At 41.6% G+C, this 18,832-nt stretch overlaps 2 long non-coding RNA genes and 1 gene segment (V, D, J or C); 1 reads left to right on the forward strand and 2 right to left on the reverse strand.

Annotated features, from left to right (window-relative positions):
• Positions 1-65: 65 nt before the first annotated feature.
• LOC124011479 lies at positions 66-3,449 on the reverse strand. The gene is made up of 5 exons (XR_006834585.1): positions 3,330-3,449; positions 2,496-2,530; positions 2,204-2,264; positions 1,531-1,670; positions 66-1,272 (listed from the first exon to the last, which is right to left on the reverse strand). It is a non-coding gene; the product is annotated as an uncharacterized LOC124011479 (long non-coding RNA).
• Positions 551-2,108, forward strand: LOC124011480. The gene is made up of 3 exons (XR_006834586.1): positions 551-932; positions 1,077-1,185; positions 1,413-2,108. It is a non-coding gene; the product is annotated as an uncharacterized LOC124011480 (long non-coding RNA).
• A 3,190-nt stretch (positions 3,450-6,639) lies between the features above and the next one.
• Positions 6,640-18,260, reverse strand: LOC124011506. The segment is given in 2 exon segments: positions 6,640-7,124; positions 17,937-18,260. Coding segments are annotated over 2 exon segments (420 nt in total).
• Between the last annotated feature and the right edge of the window lie 572 nt (positions 18,261-18,832).

Raw genomic sequence — 18,832 nt, forward strand, 5'->3', positions numbered from 1 at the left:
TAACTATTTATTCTCTGTCTGAACTGAACTTCAGCATGACACCATTTTAGCACAAGAGGGCGTCATCAACCTGCAAATATGAGAATTTTAAAAAATCTAACTTTATTTGTCACGTGCGCCAACTACAACATGTGAAGACTTTACCGTGAAATGCTTACTTACAAGCTCTTAACAGTGCAGTTCAATAAAAGTTAAGAAAATATTTACCAAGTAGACTAAAATTTAAAAGTAACACAATAAGAATATCAATAATGAGGTGATATATAGAGGGCACCGGTACAGAGTCAGTGTAGGGGGGTACAGGGTAGTTGAGGTCATTTGTACATGTAGGTGGGGGGTGAAGTGACTATGCATAGATAATAAACAGCAAGTAACAGCAGTGTACAAAAGGGGGGGGGGGTCAATGTAAATGGTCATCACTGTACAGTAGTTAGTAAGGCTCCTGTTAGGCTAGGCATCACCTGTAGGCCGACTCATTTGTGCAGTCTGTTGGATCCTGGCTATTAACATTTGAGGAATGGTATACCAGCGGGATGTTCATCCTAAAATGAAATACAATTTGGGCTCAGCTTGACACAACACTTTGGATGTAATATGTCTGACAATTTTTTTTATTTGGTGGTGAACCTACCCTTTAATACATGATTTAGTAATCCTCCTATAGTTGACCCCTAGAATAGAATGACTCACAGCTAACAGCAAAATAACAGATATACAAGTTCTCTCTCTGTCACCTCTCAATCTATCTGTCTCCTCTCTCTCTTTCACACCCAGCAGGTGTGTTTGCCCATAGAGTGGTGTTTTGCATAGCTGTTGAGCCTCACTGCTCCTGACACTAAGACTGCAGTGTTATCCTCGTTGTGTCCAGTCAGTCTTCTTAGAGCCACAGATGAGGAAGATGCTGATCATGCTGGCGTTCCTCCTGACTCAGGGTGAGGAACTCTCAGCATCTCATTGTGGTCTACTGGTTTTAACAGGTTTTAATGGGCTTCTATATGTTTTCACATGGAACACGATTCCAATGCCTGTATTTGAATTATTGTGATGACTCAAAGCAAATTATTCACTGTTTCCAGTTCAGAGTCATCTGCACGTGTCCTGAATCAAGCTGATTAATCAAAGTCTGTTTGCCTGGGAGAGAGTGTGTCTATCAAATCTGAACCCCTCTGGGGTTCCTGACTCAGGGTGAGAAAGTCTCAGCATCTCTCTCTACTGATTCTAATAGGTTTGAATGGGAAAGTCTTCTCTCTGAGCTGTTGCTTCAGACAAGATCTGTAAAGAGACAGAGAAGCTTTGAGAATATTTGAAGATAGTTTGAGAAACCTGTGCTCCTGTTTGTTCGTGTTTGATGTTTACAATGATTTTGATTACTATGATTAATCCGTCCTTATTTCCCACTTTTTCCATTTCAGTGTCATCTGCAAATAATTCCCTGAATCATGCTGAAAAATGAAATCTGTTAGTCTGGGAAAGACTGTGTCTCTCAGTGCTACAGGAGGTTCAGGTATTGATGATGACATGAGCTGGTACCTGCAGAAACCTGGACAGGCTCCTAAACTCCTGATCTATACAGCAAAAACCCTTGGCCAGGCACACTAGGGCCACATTCCCCTGGTCCTGCTCCTCACTGGAGGGAAGTAGGACGGTCAGGGAGGGACGTACCACACCCACTAGGGGAGAAGATGAGGGGGGAGAGATGGAGAGATGACATGTAAGGGTTAAACTGGACAAGAACCTTGCAGAACTTTCAGCAACTTGAATATAAAGAAACAAATATGTTATTTGTGTTGTATAAAATAGTCTGTAAAATGGCAGGTTATCTATAAACATATGTTACACACTATTTAACTTCCCTCCAATAACATCTATGAAGTGTGACCACAAACTACAGTCAGTGATGTGTTAAAGTACAGAAAGAAAACGTACATGTCTACAATATAACATGTTTAATAATGCTGCTGAACTGTTTTTGTGTATTTAAAGACATCAAACATGTCAACCTATTATTTTCTATTTGAGGATATTTGGTATATGAAGTTTTTGTGTTTCAATGATCATTAGAGTACATGGAAACACCGCAAATGATCGAAAATCAAATAAATTAAACATTCAAATTTAGAACTATTTCTCAATAATGACTTGATGTGACTTTATAAATGTTCAACTGAATGTATTATAATAAGGATGAATCTCTTGTACTTACAGTCATGATGAGTTTGGTGCCTCCACCGAAACTCCACCACAATGATTGTCGTGGAAATTTCCTTAATTACCAAATGATGAGAGAGCAAACAACACACACGAGTCAGAGTTATGCTTAATCTTCACCTTTAATAATAATTAAGCTTTTGCAATAGCATTTTGACTTTCAACAGTTCAGTATCTCTAATGAAAAGTTGAGAGTGGTCAACATAATGGCAAAAGGGATCCTTTATAGCAAAGATCCACCCCCCCCCCTTAGACGACATGACAAACCACAGGTCTTTGGAACTTACACAAAGAAAGACTTTACTTCAGAGAGGAGTATCCCCTAGGAAGACAGAGTTGGCTATAAATTATCATTCAGTTTGGTCTCCTAAACAAAGCTCTTATCTCGTCCTTGGTACAAAATGGTACCAAGACATTACCCCCACCCTATGATATATATCAAATTGTCATTTAGATACAACCAATTCTAAATACAACCAATCCTGGACAAACTCATGGAGAGGAGAGTGAGGCTATAGGTTAAGATGGGGGCAACAAAAGAGGGAGCATAGAATGATTCCAGACACTGCCATCCTCCTCTCCCCGATGGGAAAAGTAGGGAGTGACTGGCACACAGACACAGTGGGGCAAAAGATATGTTTACACATGATGACACCTTGACCTCTCCCCTCTCTGCGGCCCAAACAACTTAGTCCTGACAGAGAACAGATAACTGCCAATGGCCACCACTATAGTACAACAGAATACATTCTTATGAGAAATAACTCATAAGCATATCATGAAAATAAAACATCCTATCTATGTTACCCAACTAATTCTGATTATTCCCCAACATGATACAGACTCATTGAACGGCCGTACAAAAACCTCCTGCACTTTACACACCAGTAACTCTCTACACAACACACATTCAACCCTACCACAGGTTGTCTGTCAAAACACCCTACATACGTAGGTCATAACTTTCAAATGAATTGACTTTGTTGTTTTAGATTTTTCATTTTAGCTGATTTCCCCCCTGACTATAAAATATAAATGTTGGAGATGTCAAACATCTCTGACAAACTCACTAAGTAACAATATAGAACAGCAATACAGTATTATTGAATGAAAACACTTACATGTAACTAAATACTATGGTCAAGTCCTTCCACAGATTTAGTCAGCTATTTCCTTCCATGTTTAATATTATTATTGTGTTGCAGTAACAGTTTCATCATCTGTCCTGAGGTACGGTGTTTCCATAGAGGAGGTGCTTTGCATTGGCAGCTCATGCTTCAGTGCTCTGAGAGTGTTTATAACCCTGTGAGTTTCAGACTGCAGGACTGAGATCTGTCCTGACACTTTAAGACTGCAGTGTTATCATTGTTGTGTTCAGTCTGTTGTCTTCTCAGAGCCACAGATGATGATGATACCACTGATTCCCCTGCTGACCACTCTGGGGTTCCTGACTCAGGGTGAGAAAGTCTGCTCTCCGACCTTTCTGAACTGCCCTCTTCAGAGAGCATCTGTTGTGGTCCTTCTGTAGCTCAGTTGGTAGAGCATGGCGCTTGTAACACCAGGGTAGTGGGTTCGATACCCGGGACCACCCATACGTAGAATGTATGCACACATGACTGTAAGTCGCTTTGGATAAAAGCGTCTGCTAAATGGCATATATTATTATTATTATGTTAAGAAACAGAGAAGTTTTGAGAACAGGAGTTTGAGAAGCCTCTATGATGCTGCTTGTACATGGTGCGAGAATACAGTTATTTTATTTACGATTATTATGACTTATCCTCCACCTCTCATTTCCAGAATCATCTGGGGCTGGAGTTGTGACTCAGTCTCCTACTGCCATGTCTGTTAGTCTGGGAGAGACTGTGTATCTGAGCTGCACAGCCAGTGAGGGGGTGGATGATGACCTGAGCTGGTACCTGCAGAATTCAAGAATAACTGGTCCTAGGTCATCCCAAAAGTTGAGAATGAGTTCAGGAGGTATTCCATCAATACCAGGCACTTTATCTTTCTTCATATTTAAAAGAGCAGCTTTCAGTTCACATAAAGTGGTAGGTTCCTCTAATACAACTGCTTCTTCTCTAGAGAGTCTGGGCAACGTAAGGTTCTCCCGGAACTGCCGACAAGCAGAAGTATCAAAGCTGTATGAGGAACTAAATGAATCTGAATAATATGCTGTAAATGTAGTATTTATTTCTGAGGGATCAGATTTCAGTCCCTTATCAGGGGATCTGATCAACTGTTTTGATGATCTTGTTTCATCATGTTTAAACTGCAGTGCCAGTAAGTGTCTAGGCTTCTCGATTGAAAATAGTATTGTTGTCCCACCTATCTAGATAAGAATGTCAAAAAGTGATAAAACAGCTGGCAGACTCAGTCTGTAGTTCCACCAACAGCTGAACCTGATACTGTTTGACTAAAAGCTCTTTATTTTCTGTCTGAAACATAGACTTAGATAGACCACGTCGTTATTGTATCTGTCCCATTATGGTGTGTGTGAGAGCACAGGCAGTGCCATTGAGGCCATCTCCGTTTTGAAGTATTCTATTTTCTTCTGCTACTACTCCTACTGGTAAACATTATTAAACAAACTGACAGGGTGCAAACTGTCACCTAGACTGTGTTGTTTGAACAGGTATAGAGCCAAGGTTGGTGAGTTACTGCCACCTGCTGTAATGTAATGTTTCCTCATGAGTATAATTCATTGGCTGATCCCTCCTGATGACCTGGATGGAATTATGTGATCATTCCTTAACCCACAGGAAGTACCACTCAGTTGACGACTTCAAAGTGGTGGAATACTTCAAAGGCAATATCCATGCAAAAACAGTTATATCCATCTTTGGCCTCGATCAATCTTTATGGCCTGAACTGAACATCAGCATGAAGCCATTTTAGCAAAAAGGCTAGAAAAGCCAGTATAGAATAGCTAAACAATAGTATTGAATTAATACACTAACATGTAACCAAATGCTATGGTCAATTACTGGGACTGCTGTTGAAAATGAGCCGGCTGGCTAAAACCGGCACTTTTACTGAAACGTTGATTAATGTGCACTCTCCCTGTAAAAATAATATAAACTAAAACTCAAAATTACAGGCCTTCCCACAGATTTAGGTTAGGTATTTCCTTCCATGCTTAAGATTATTGTGTTTATGTCATTCCATTAACAGTTTCATCGTCTGTCCTGAGGAAGGGTATTTCCATAGAGCAGGTGCTTTGCATTGGCAGTACATGCTTCAGCGCTCTGAGAGGGTTTATAGCCCTGTGAGTTTTAGACTGTGGCATTGAGATCTGTCCTGACACTTTAAGACTGCAGTGTTATCATTGTTGTGTCCAGTCTGTTGTCTTCTCAGAGCCACAGATGATGAAAATGATGAAGATGATATCACTGATTCCCCTGCTGACCACTCTGGGGTTCCTGACTCAGGGTGAGAAAGTCTCAGCATCTCTCTCTACTGGTTCTAATAGGTTTGAATGGGAAAGTCTTCTCTCTGAGCTGTTGCTTCAGACAAGATCTGTAAAGAGACAGAGAAGCTTTGAGAATATTTGAAGATAGTTTGAGAAACCTGTGCTCCTGTTTGTTCATGTTTGGTGTTTACAATGATTTTTATTTTTATTACTATGATTAATCAGTCCTTATTTCCCACTTTTTCCATTTCAGTGTCATCTGCAAATAATTCCCTGAATCATGCTGAAAAATGAAATCTGTTAGTCTGGGAAAGACTGTGTCTCTCAGTGCTACAGGAGGTTCAGGTATTGATGATGACATGAGCTGGTACCTGCAGAAACCTGGACAGGCTCCTAAACTCCTGATCTATACAGCAAAAACCCTTCAGCCTGGAACACCATCTAGATTCAGTGGCAGTAGATCAGGTACTGAGTACAATCACTAATGTCCAAGCTGAAGATGCAGGAGATTACTACGGTATGGGTGTATATGGTTGACCAGTGTTCACACAGTGATTTAGAGTCATACATAAACCTTCCTCAGTCAGACTGCACAGAGACTGTACTGCTGCAGCTGGGACCAACTGCGGGTGTTGAGGAACAACAGACATGAAACACTGGTTCACTGAACACACAACTCGGGTCTTGATTATATGACATCACCAAGCATAAATAACCACTATTTTTACCACTGTACAGAACATCTCGTTGCGGATTTCAAATTCACTAAATAGTTTAGTCATGATCAAAACCAACAGCTATATCCTATAACCCCCTCGTATGTCGATAATGGTCAGATAATGTGGCTCTGCTCCTGTCCCCAGATATTTACTGTCCCAAGGTGGTCTTCCCACTACCCACCCTCTCCCTCACCCTCCCTCACCCCCTACCAACCTTCTAATGTCCATTTTGTCACAGATATTCACTTCTATTTATTTTCTAATACAAATCAGGGACACCTTGTTTGACATGAATACAAAGTATTTTATTTTGTTAACATCTCCAATCTAAAATCAGAAGCGATGAAACACACGTACAGATTTAAAGATGCAGAATCACAGATTGATGACCAAAGCTGAAGCTCTAGATATATATCTAGAATGATAGAATGACGGATAGGTAGGGGTTCTCTGTGTACAGGGTGTCTACTGGGAGCAGTGGTGTGGCTCCAGTGTGTGAGTGACGGGGGTCTGGTCCTTTAGGGTGGCCTCACAGGTGACTGAGCCAGCCTTCCTCCACTGGTCAGTGGTGAGGGTGAGGCTGCTGCTCCAGCTGTAGTGACCGTCCTTCTCCAGGACCTCCAGACTCTGGCTGCCCTGCAAGGGCCCCCCGGCCCCTAGCCTCCAACCCAGTTTCCAGCCCCCCGGGAAGCCCCTGTTGGCCAGGCACACTAGGGCCACATTCCCCTGGTCCTGCTCCTCACTGGAGGGAAGTAGGACGGTCAGGGAGGGACGTACCACACCCACTAGGAGAGAGAAGATGAGGGGGGAGAGATGGAGAGATGACATGTAAGGGTTAAACTGGACAAGAACCTTGCAGAACTTTCAGCAACTTGAATATAAAGAAACAAATATGTTATTTGTGTTGTATAAAATAGTCAGAGGACAACATTCACCTCCAGGCGATAATAAGTCTGACCTAGCAAGGTCATCAAATAAAATCAAGCTTTATTTATACTGCACATTTCAGACATGGAATGCAACACAATATGCTTCACAGGAAAAACAAATTAAAACACTGAAAATAAAAACATGAAATATTTACTACACAACAAATACAAGAGGATAAAAAAACAAAATAATAACAATAAAACCTGAAGACTGAAAGGGAAAGATAAACATTGTCCAGATGTGAAAGGTTGGGCCTCTATGCTACTAAGCATTACAGACCATGACCATTCCTTACATCAGTGGAGGGTTTGAACAGGCTCCTGCAGTGGACAGGACAAGGACTTACTGATAATCCTCTTTTCTTAGGAGTCAAGGAAGGAGGTCACAATGAATCACGCGTCTCCTCACCCACACTGTGTGAACGCTAGGGTCAGGAGATACAGGAGGGTCAAGACGTTTGTCTATATACAGGAGGGTCAAGACTTTTGTCTACATACAGGAGGGTCAAGACGTTTGTCTACATACAGGAGGGTCAAGACTTTTGTCTATATACAGGAGGGTCAAGACGTTTGTCTATATACAGGAGGGTCAAGACTTTTGTCTATATACAGGAGGGTCAAGACTTTTGTCTATATACAGGAGGGTCAAGACGTTTGTCTACATACAGGAGGGTCAAGACTTTTGTCTACATACAGGAGGGTCAAGACGTTTGTCTACATACAGGAGGGTCAAGACTTTTGTCTATATACAGGAGGGTCAAGACGTTTGTCTATATACAGGAGGGTCAAGACTTTTGTCTATATACAGGAGGGTCAAGACTTTTGTCTATATACAGGAGGGTCAAGACGTTTGTCTATATACAGGAGGGTCAAGACGTTTGTCTATATACAGGAGGGTCAAGACGTTTGTCTACATACAGGAGGGTCAAGACGTTTGTCTACATACAGGAGGGTCAAGACGTTTGTCTATATACAGGAGGGTCAAGACGTTTGTCTATATACAGGAGGGTCAAGACGTTTGTCTATATACAGGAGGGTCAAGACGTTTGTCTATATACAGGAGGGTCAAGACGTTTGTCTATATACAGGAGGGTCAAGACGTTTGTCTATATACAGGAGGGTCAAGACGTTTGTCTATATACAGGAGGGTCAAGACGTTTGTCTACATACAGGAGGGTCAAGACGTTTGTCTATATACAGGAGGGTCAAAACTTTTGTCTATGTGTGTGTCCTGTTTGTGCAGGTGTGTGTGTGTGTGTGTGTGTGTGTGTGTGTGTGTGTGTGTGTGTGTGTGTGTGTGTGTGTGTGTGTGTGTGTGTGTGTGTGTGTGTGTGTGTGTGTGTGTGTGTGTGTGTGTGTGTGTGTGTGTGTGTGTCCTAGCGGTCATCCTGTCCATTGTCCATTTAGCTGATTGAATTGGAGTTAGTGACCATTGCCTGATCAACAGGACACATGGAATGGACATGGCATGTCTCTACACGCAGGCAGGACACACAGATAGAACATGGCATGTCTCTACACACAGACAAGACACACAGATAGAACATGGCATGTCTCTACACACAGACAGGACACACAGATAGAACATGGCATGTCTCTACACGCAGGCAGGACACACAGATAGAACATGGCATGTCTCTACACACAGACAAGACACACAGATAGAACATGGCATGTCTCTACACACAGACAGAACACAGATAGAACATGGCATGTCTCTACACACAGTCAGGACACACAGATAGAACATGGCATGTCTCTACACGCAGACAGGACACACAGATAGAACATGGCATGTCTCTACACGCAGACAGGACACACAGATAGAACATGGCTTGTCTCTACACACAGACAGGACACAAATATAGAACATGGCATGTCTCTACACACAGACAGGACACACAGATAGAACATGGCATGTCTCTACACACAGACAGGACACACAGATAGAACATGGCATGTCTCTACACGCAGACAGGACACACAGATAGAACATGGCATGTCTCTACACGCAGGCAGGACACACAGATAGAACATGGCATGTCTCTACACGCAGACAGGACACACAGATAGAACATGGCATGTCTTTACACGCAGACAGGACACACAGATAGAACATGGCTTGTCTCTACACACAGACAGGACACAAATATAGAACATGGCATGTCTCTACACACAGACAGGACACACAGATAGAACATGGCATGTCTCTACACACAGACAGGACACACAGATAGAACATGGCATGTCTCTACACGCAGACAGGACACACAGATAGAACATGGCTTGTCTCTACACACAGACAGGACACAAATATAGAACATGGCATGTCTCTACACACAGACAGGACACACAGATAGAACATGGCATGTCTCTACACACAGACAGGACACACAGATAGAACATAGGATGCCATGACATAAACTAGCCCGTCTGGTTAGCATCTAAAACAGCTACCTAGTTTAGCCCGTCTGGTTAGCATCTGAAACAGCTACCTAGTTTAGCCCGTCTGGTTAGCATCTAAAACAGCTACCTAGTTTAGCCCGTCTGGTTAGCATCTAAAACAGCTAGCTAGCTAGTTTAGCCCGTCTGGTTAGCATCTAAAACAGCTACCTAGTTTAGCCCGTCTGGTTAGCATCTAAAACAGCTAGCTAGCTAGTTTAGCTAGAAAAGAAAAGATGGCCTGTCTGGTTAGCATCTAAAACAGCTAGCTAGCTAGTTTATTTTAGTCAATAAGATTCTTACTACGTAAGCTTAACTTTCTGAACATTCGAGACGTGTAGTCCACTTGTCATTCCAATCTCCTTTGCATTAGCGTAGCCTCTTCTGTAGCCTGTCAACTATGTGTCTGTCTATCCCTGTTCTCTCCTCTCTGCACAGACCATACAAACGCTCCACACCGCGTGGCCGCGGCCACCCTAATCTGGTGGTCCCAGCGCGCACAACCCACGTGGAGTTCCAGGTCTCCGGTAGCCTCTGGAACTGCCGATCTGCGGCCAACAAGGCAGAGTTCATCTCAGCCTATGCCTCCCTCCAGTCCCTCGACTTCTGACGGAAACATGGATCACCAGAGATAACACTGCTACTCCTACTGCTCTCTCTTCGTCCGCCCACGTGTTCTCGCACACCCGAGAGCTTCTGGTCAGCGGGGTGGTGGCACCGGGATCCTCATCTCTCCCAAGTGGTCATTCTCTCTTTCTCCCCTTACCCATCTGTCTATCGCCTCCTTTGAATTCCATGCTGTCACAGTTACCAGCCCTTTCAAGCTTAACATCCTTATCATTTATCGCCCTCCAGGTTCCCTCGGAGAGTTCATCAATGAGCTTGATGCCTTGATAAGCTCCTTTCCTGAGGACGGCTCACCTCTCACAGTTCTGGGCGACTTTAACCTCCCCACGTCTACCTTTGACTCATTCCTCTCTGCCTCCTTCTTTCCACTCCTCTCCTCTTTTGACCTCACCCTCTCACCTTCCCCCCCTACTCACAAGGCAGGCAATACGCTCGACCTCATCTTTACTAGATGCTGTTCTTCCACTAACCTCATTGCAACTCCCCTCCAAGTCTCCGACCACTACCTTGTATCCTTTTCCCTCTCGCTCTCATCCAACACTTCCCACACTGCCCCTACTCGGATGGTATCGCGCCGTCCCAACCTTCGCTCTCTCTCCCCCGGTACTCTCTCCTCTTCCATCCTATCATCTCTTCCCTCTGCTCAAACCTTCTCCAACCTATCTCCTGATTCTGCCTCCTCAACCCTCCTCTCCTCCCTTTCTGCATCCTTAAACTCTCTATGTCCCCTATCCTCCAGGCCGGCTCGGTCCTCCCCTCCCGCTCCGTGGCTCGACGACTCATTGCGAGCTCACAGAACAGGGCTCCGGGCAGCCGAGCGGAAATGGAGGAAAACTCGCCTCCCTGCGGACCTGGCATCCTTTCACTCCCTCCTCTCTACATTTTCCTCCTCTGTCTCTGCTGCTAAAGCCACTTTCTACCACTCTAAATTCCAAGCATCTGCCTCTAACCCTAGGAAGCTCTTTGCCACCTTCTCCTCCCTCCTGAATCCTCCTCCCCCTCCCCCCTCCTCCCTCTCTGCAGATGACTTCGTCAACCATTTTGAAAAGAAGGTCGACGACATCCGATCCTCGTTTGCTAAGTCAAACGACACCGCTGGTTCTGCTCACACTGCCCTACCCTGTGCTCTGACCTCTTTCTCCCCTCTCTCTCCAGATGAAATCTCGCGTCTTGTGACGGCCGGCCGCCCAACAACCTGCCCGCTTGACCCTATCCCCTCCTCTCTTCTCCAGACCATTTCCGGAGACCTTCTCCCTTACCTCACCTCGCTCATCAACTCATCCCTGACCGCTGGCTACATCCCTTCCGTCTTCAAGAGAGCGAGAGTTGCACCCCTTCTGAAAAAACCTACACTCAATCCCTCCGATGTCAACAACTACAGACCAGTATCCCTTCTTTCTTTTCTCTCCAAAACTCTTGAACGTGCCGTCCTTGGCCAGCTCTCCCGCTATCTCTCTCAGAATGACCTTCTTGATCCAAATCAGTCAGGTTTCAAGACTAGTCATTCAACTGAGACTGCTCTTTTCTGTATCACGGAGGCGCTCCGCACTGCTAAAGCTAACTCTCTCTCCTCTGCTCTCATCCTTCTAGACCTATCGGCTACCTTCGATACTGTGAACCATCAGATCCTCCTCTCCACCCTCTCCGAGTTGGGCATCTCCGGCGCGGCCCACGCTTGGATTGCGTCCTACCTGACAGGTCGCTCCTACCAGGTGGTGTGGCGAGAATCTGTCTCCTCACCACGCGCTCTCACCACTGGTGTCCCCCAGGGCTCTGTTCTAGGCCCTCTCCTATTCTCGCTATACACCAAATCACTTGGCTCTGTCATAACCTCACATGGTCTCTCCTATCATTGCTATGCAGACGACACACAATTAATCTTCTCCTTTCCCCCTTCTGATGACCAGGTGGCGAATCGCATCTCTGCATGTCTGGCAGACATATCAGTGTGGATGACGGATCACCACCTCAAGCTGAACCTCGGCAAGACGGAGCTGCTCTTCCTCCCGGGGAAGGACTGCCCGTTCCATGATCTCGCCATCACGGTTGACAACTCCATTGTGTCCTCCTCCCAGAGCGCTAAGAACCTTGGCGTGATCCTGGACAACACCCTGTCGTTCTCAACTAACATCAAGGCGGTGGCCCGTTCCTGTAGGTTCATGCTCTACAACATCCGCAGAGTACGACCCTGCCTCACACAGGAAGCGGCGCAGGTCCTAATCCAGGCACTTGTCATCTCCCGTCTGGATTACTGCAACTCGCTGTTGGCTGGGCTCCCTGCCTGTGCCATTAAACCCCTACAACTCATCCAGAATGCCGCAGCCCGTCTGGTGTTCAACCTTCCCAAGTTCTCTCACGTCACCCCGCTCCTCCGCTCTCTCCACTGGCTTCCAGTTGAAGCTCGCATCCGCTACAAGACCATGGTGCTTGCCTACGGAGCTGTGAGGGGAACGGCACCTCAGTACCTCCAGGCTCTTATCAGGCCCTACACCCAAACAAGGGCACTGCATTCATCCACCTCTGGCCTGCTCGCCTCCCTACCACTGAGGAAGTACAGTTCCCGCTCAGCCCAGTCAAAACTGTTCGCTGCTCTGGCCCCCCAATGGTGGAACAAACTCCCTCACGACGCCAGGACAGCGGAGTCAATCACCACCTTCCGGAGACACCTGAAACCCCACCTCTTTAAGGAATACCTAGGATAGGATAAAGTAATCCTTCTACCCCCCTTAAAAGATTTAGATGCACTATTGTAAAGTGGCTGTTCCACTGGATGTCATAAGGTGAATGCACCAATTTGTAAGTCGCTCTGGATAAGAGCGTCTGCTAAATGACTTAAATGTAAATGTAAATGTAACATGGGAAAGCACATGGTACAGACAGACATGGGACAAGCATGAGATAGCCAGAACATGGGACTGACATGGGATACTCAGATCAGGCTTCACCACCTAAAGCAATTTTTATTGCCATGTGACCACCCAGACGAGGAAAACAATGTCTCTGACCAAAGCCCATTCTAAAGCTCTGACTTAGGAAAATGTCCTGGTTCTAAACCACTGTCTGTAAAGGAAACATGAGGCAGTCATCAAGGTCCTTGGAGAGTACGTGTTAACAGATCCTTAGGAACTTTTACAGCTGCACCATCGAGAGCATCCTTACTGGTTGTATCACTGTCTGGTATGGCAACTACACCGCCCTCAACCGGAAGGCCCTACAGAGGGTGGTGAGGACTGCCCAGCGCATCACTGGGGGTGAGCTACCAGCCATCCAGGACGTACATGCCAGGCCGTGTCTGAGAAAAGGCCTGAAAATTTGCCAAAGACTCCAGCCACCCAAGATATGGACCAACAGACTTCTAAACAGCTTCTATCCCCTGGCCATTAATGTCTAACTACTACTTCTCCCCCTCACACCTACAAATGATTATTGATTAGATGTATTACTACCACTGCTCTGCTGCTCAAATGATTATTGATTGTCATTACCATTATTATCTCTGTTTATCCCGTTACTGGTCACTAATTACTCCTCTTTACATGTATATATTACCATTAGTATTTATCTATTAATCCTGTTACTGGTCACTATTACTCCTGTTTACATGTATATATTACCATTAGTATTTATCTATTAATCCTGTTACTGGTCACTATTACTCCTGTTTACATGTATATATTACCATTAGTATTTATCTATTAATCCTGTTACTGGTCACTATTACTCCTGTTTACATTTATATGTTACCATTATTATCTCTGTTTATCCTGTTACTGGTCACTATTACTCCTGTTTACATTTATACATTACCATTAGTATTTATCTATTAATCCTGTTACTGGTCACTATTACTCCTGTTTACATTTATATGTTACCATTATTATCTCTGTTTATCCTGTTACTGGTCACTATTACTCCTGTTTACATTTATACATTACCATTAGTATTTATCTATTAATCCTGTTACTGGTCACTATTACTCCTGTTTACATGTATATATTACCATTAGTATTTATCTATTAATCCTGTTACTGGTCACTATTACTCCTGTTTACATTTATACATTACCATTAGTATTTATCTATTAATCCTGTTACTGGTCACTATTACTCCTGTTTACATTTATACATTACCATTAGTATTTATCTATTAATCCTGTTACTGGTCACTATTACTCCTGTTTACATTTATACATTACCATTAGTATTTATCTATTAATCCTGTTACTGGTCACTATTACTCCTGTTTACATGTATATATTACCATTAGTATTTATCTATTAATCCTGTTACTGGTCACTATTACTCCTGTTTACATGTATATATTACCATTAGTATTTATCTATTAATCCTGTTACTGGTCACTATTACTCCTGTTTACATTTATACATTACCATTAGTATTTATCTATTAATCCTGTTACTGGTCACTATTACTCCTGTTTACATTTATATGTTACCATTATTATCTCTGTTTATCCTGTTACTGGTCACTATTACTCCTGTTTACATTTATACATTACCATTAGTATTTATCTATTAATCCTGTTACTGGTCACTATTACTCCTGTTTACATTTATACATTACCATTAGTATTTATCTATTAATCCTGTTACTGGTCACTATTACTCCTGTTTACATTTATACATTACCATTAGTATTTATCTATTAATCCTGTTACTGGTCACTATTACTCCTGTTTACATTTATACATTACCATTAGTATTTATCTATTGATCCTGTTACTGGTCACTATTACTCCTGTTTACATTTATACATTACCATTAGTATTTATCTATTAATCCTGTTACTGGTCACTATTACTCCTGTTTACATTTATACATTACATTAGTATTTATCTATTAATCCTGTTACTGGTCACTATTACTCCTGTTTACATTTATATGTTACCATTATTATCTCTGTTTATCCTGTTACTGGTCACTATTACTCCTGTTTACATTTATACATTACCATTAGTATTTATCTATTAATCCTGTTACTGGTCACTATTACTCCTGTTTACATGTATATATTACCATTAGTATTTATCTATTAATCCTGTTACTGGTCACTATTACTCCTGTTTACATTTATACATTACCATTAGTATTTATCTATTAATCCTGTTACTGGTCACTATTACTCCTGTTTACATTTATACATTACCATTAGTATTTATCTATTAATCCTGTTACTGGTCACTATTACTCCTGTTTACATTTATATGTTACCATTATTATCTCTGTTTATCCTGTTACTGGTCACTATTACTCCTGTTTACATTTATACATTACCATTAGTATTTATCTATTAATCCTGTTACTGGTCACTATTACTCCTGTTTACATTTATACATTACCATTAGTATTTATCTATTAATCCTGTTACTGGTCACTATTACTCCTGTTTACATTTATACATTACCATTAGTATTTATCTATTAATCCTGTTACTGGTCACTATTACTCCTGTTTACATTTATACATTACCATTAGTATTTATCTATTAATCCTGTTACTGGTCACTATTACTCCTGTTTACATTTTATACCATTAGTATTTATCTATTAATCCTGTTACTGGTCACTATTACTCCTGTTTACATTTATACATTACCATTAGTATTTATCTATTAATCCTGTTACTGGTCACTATTACTCCTGTTTACATTTATACATTACCATTAGTATTTATCTATTAATCCTGTTACTGGTCACTATTACTCCTGTTTACATGTATATATTACCATTAGTATTTATCTATTAATCCTGTTACTGGTCACTATTACTCCTGTTTACATTTATACATTACCATTAGTATTTATCTATTAATGTTACTGGTCACTATTACTCCTGTTTACATTTATATATTACATTAGTATTTATCTATTAATCCTGTTACTGGTCACTATTACTCCTGTTTACATGTATATATTACCATTAGTATTTATCTATTAATCCTGTTACTGGTCACTATTACTCCTGTTTACATTTATACATTACCATTAGTATTTATCTATTAATCCTGTTACTGGTCACTATTACTCTGTTTACATTTATACATTACCATTAGTATTTATCTATTAATCCTGTTACTGGTCACTATTACTCCTGTTTACATTTATACATTACCATTAGTATTTATCTATTAATCCTGTTACTGGTCACTATTACTCTGTTTACATTTATACATTACCATTAGTATTTATCTATTAATCCTGTTACTGGTCACTATTACTCCTGTTTACATTTATACATTACCATTAGTATTTATTTATCTATTAATCCTGTTACTGGTCACTATTACTCCTGTTTACATGTATATATTACCATTAGTATTTATCTATTAATCCTGTTACTACTCCTGTTTACATGTATATATTACCATTAGTATTTATCTATTAATCCTGTTACTGGTCACTATTACTCCTGTTTACATTTATACATTACCATTAGTATTTATCTATTAATCCTGTTACTGGTCACTATTACTCCTGTTTACATGTATATATTACCATTAGTATTTATCTATTAATCCTGTTACTGGTCACTATTACTCCTGTTTACATTTATACATTACCATTAGTATTTATCTATTAATCCTGTTACTGGTCACTATTACTCCTGTTTACATTTATACATTACCATTAGTATTTATCTATTAATCCTGTTACTGGTCACTATTACTCCTGTTTTTATACATTACCATTAGTATTTATCTATTAATCCTGTTACTGGTCACTATTACTCCTGTTTACATGTATATATTACCATTAGTATTTATCTATTAATCCTGTTACTGGTCACTATTACTCCTGTTTACATTTATACATTACCATTAGTATTTATCTATTAATCCTGTTACTGGTCACTATTACTCCTGTTTACATTTATACATTACCATTAGTATTTATCTATTAATCCTGTTACTGGTCACTATTACTCCTGTTTACATGTATATATTACCATTAGTATTTATCTATTAATCCTGTTACTGGTCACTATTACTCCTGTTTACATTTATACATTACCATTAGTATTTATCTATTAATCCTGTTACTGGTCACTATTACTCCTGTTTACATTTATACATTACCATTAGTATTTATCTATTAATCCTGTTACTGGTCACTATTACTCCTGTTTACATTTATACATTACCATTAGTATTTATCTATTAATCCTGTTACTGGTCACTATTACTCCTGTTTACATGTATATATTACCATTAGTATATTACCATAAGTATTTAAATATTCCTGCTCGCTATTCAGCCCTGTTTACAGCCCAGGGGCCTCTTTTATAAAACGGACTTCCGATCTAGTTGGATCTTAAGTATGACTCACGCAGAAAACCACGGATAAGTAATTATTTATAAAACCTTACTTTGACTTGGATATGATCTTATCTCTACTCAAAGTCTCGACTTGACGTAAGTGATTTTCGTGCTGGTTATGTACGGATGTTCTTTTTTCCCCCTTGCATTTTAAGGTCAGACCATTTCTTCTTCACATCAGACATAGTTCTGTCTTGCTGCCCCACGTCGTTCCCTGCAGCGGCGACACTCCCAAGATCCCCGTTTGGCTCTGTTTGTCAACCCACTGTTTAGTCCACCGAATAATACGTGTTGCCTGTCTTCAATCTCCTCTACCATCGCCGGGATCTCGTCTTCCACAAAGTTAGCTCTTCTCTTTTGGTCCATTGCTATTCCTGACTAAACCCTCATTTGTGCTAGCGTTCTATAAGGGGAAATCGCTGATTGTAAGGCACGTTCAGGTGCCGTCAATTTCTGGTTAATTTGAGATTTATAGATGCCAGGTGCGTAAATTACAAACGGGCTTCTTAGAAGCTGCGTAAGCAAGGTCTTTTATGCTCAGTATCTTTCATGAATCTTGAAATGATCTTGTGGTACTGAACACTGACCCTGTATATAACTTCCTCTCTGTGGTACTGGCACTGACTCTGTATATAGCTTCCTGTCTGTGGTACTGAACACTGACCCTGTATATAGCTTCCTCTCTGTGGTACTGAACACTGACCCTGTATATAGCTTCCTGTCTGTGGTACTGGCACTGACCCTGTATATAGCTTCCTCTATGGTACTGAACACTGACCCTGTATATAGCTTCCTGTCTGTGGTACTGGCACTGACCCTGTATATAGCTTCCTCTATGGTACTGAACACTGACCCTGTATATAGCTTCCTCTCTGTGGTACTGAACACTGACCCTGTATATAGCTTCCTCTCTGTGGTACTGAACACTGACCCTGTATATAGCTTCCTGTCTGTGGTACTGAACACTGACCCTGTACATAGCTTCCTCTCTGTGGTACTGAACACTGACCCTGTATATAGCTTCCTGTCTGTGGTGCTGGCACTGACCCTGTATATAGCTTCCTCTCTGTGGTACTGAACACTGACCCTGTATATAGCTTCCTGTCTGTGGTACTGGCACTGACCCTGTATATAGCTTCCTGTCTATGGTACTGAACACTGA

This window comes from Oncorhynchus gorbuscha, linkage group LG23 (assembly GCF_021184085.1).
Source record: "Oncorhynchus gorbuscha isolate QuinsamMale2020 ecotype Even-year linkage group LG23, OgorEven_v1.0, whole genome shotgun sequence".
NCBI classification, from domain to species: Eukaryota; Metazoa; Chordata; class Actinopteri; order Salmoniformes; family Salmonidae; genus Oncorhynchus; species Oncorhynchus gorbuscha.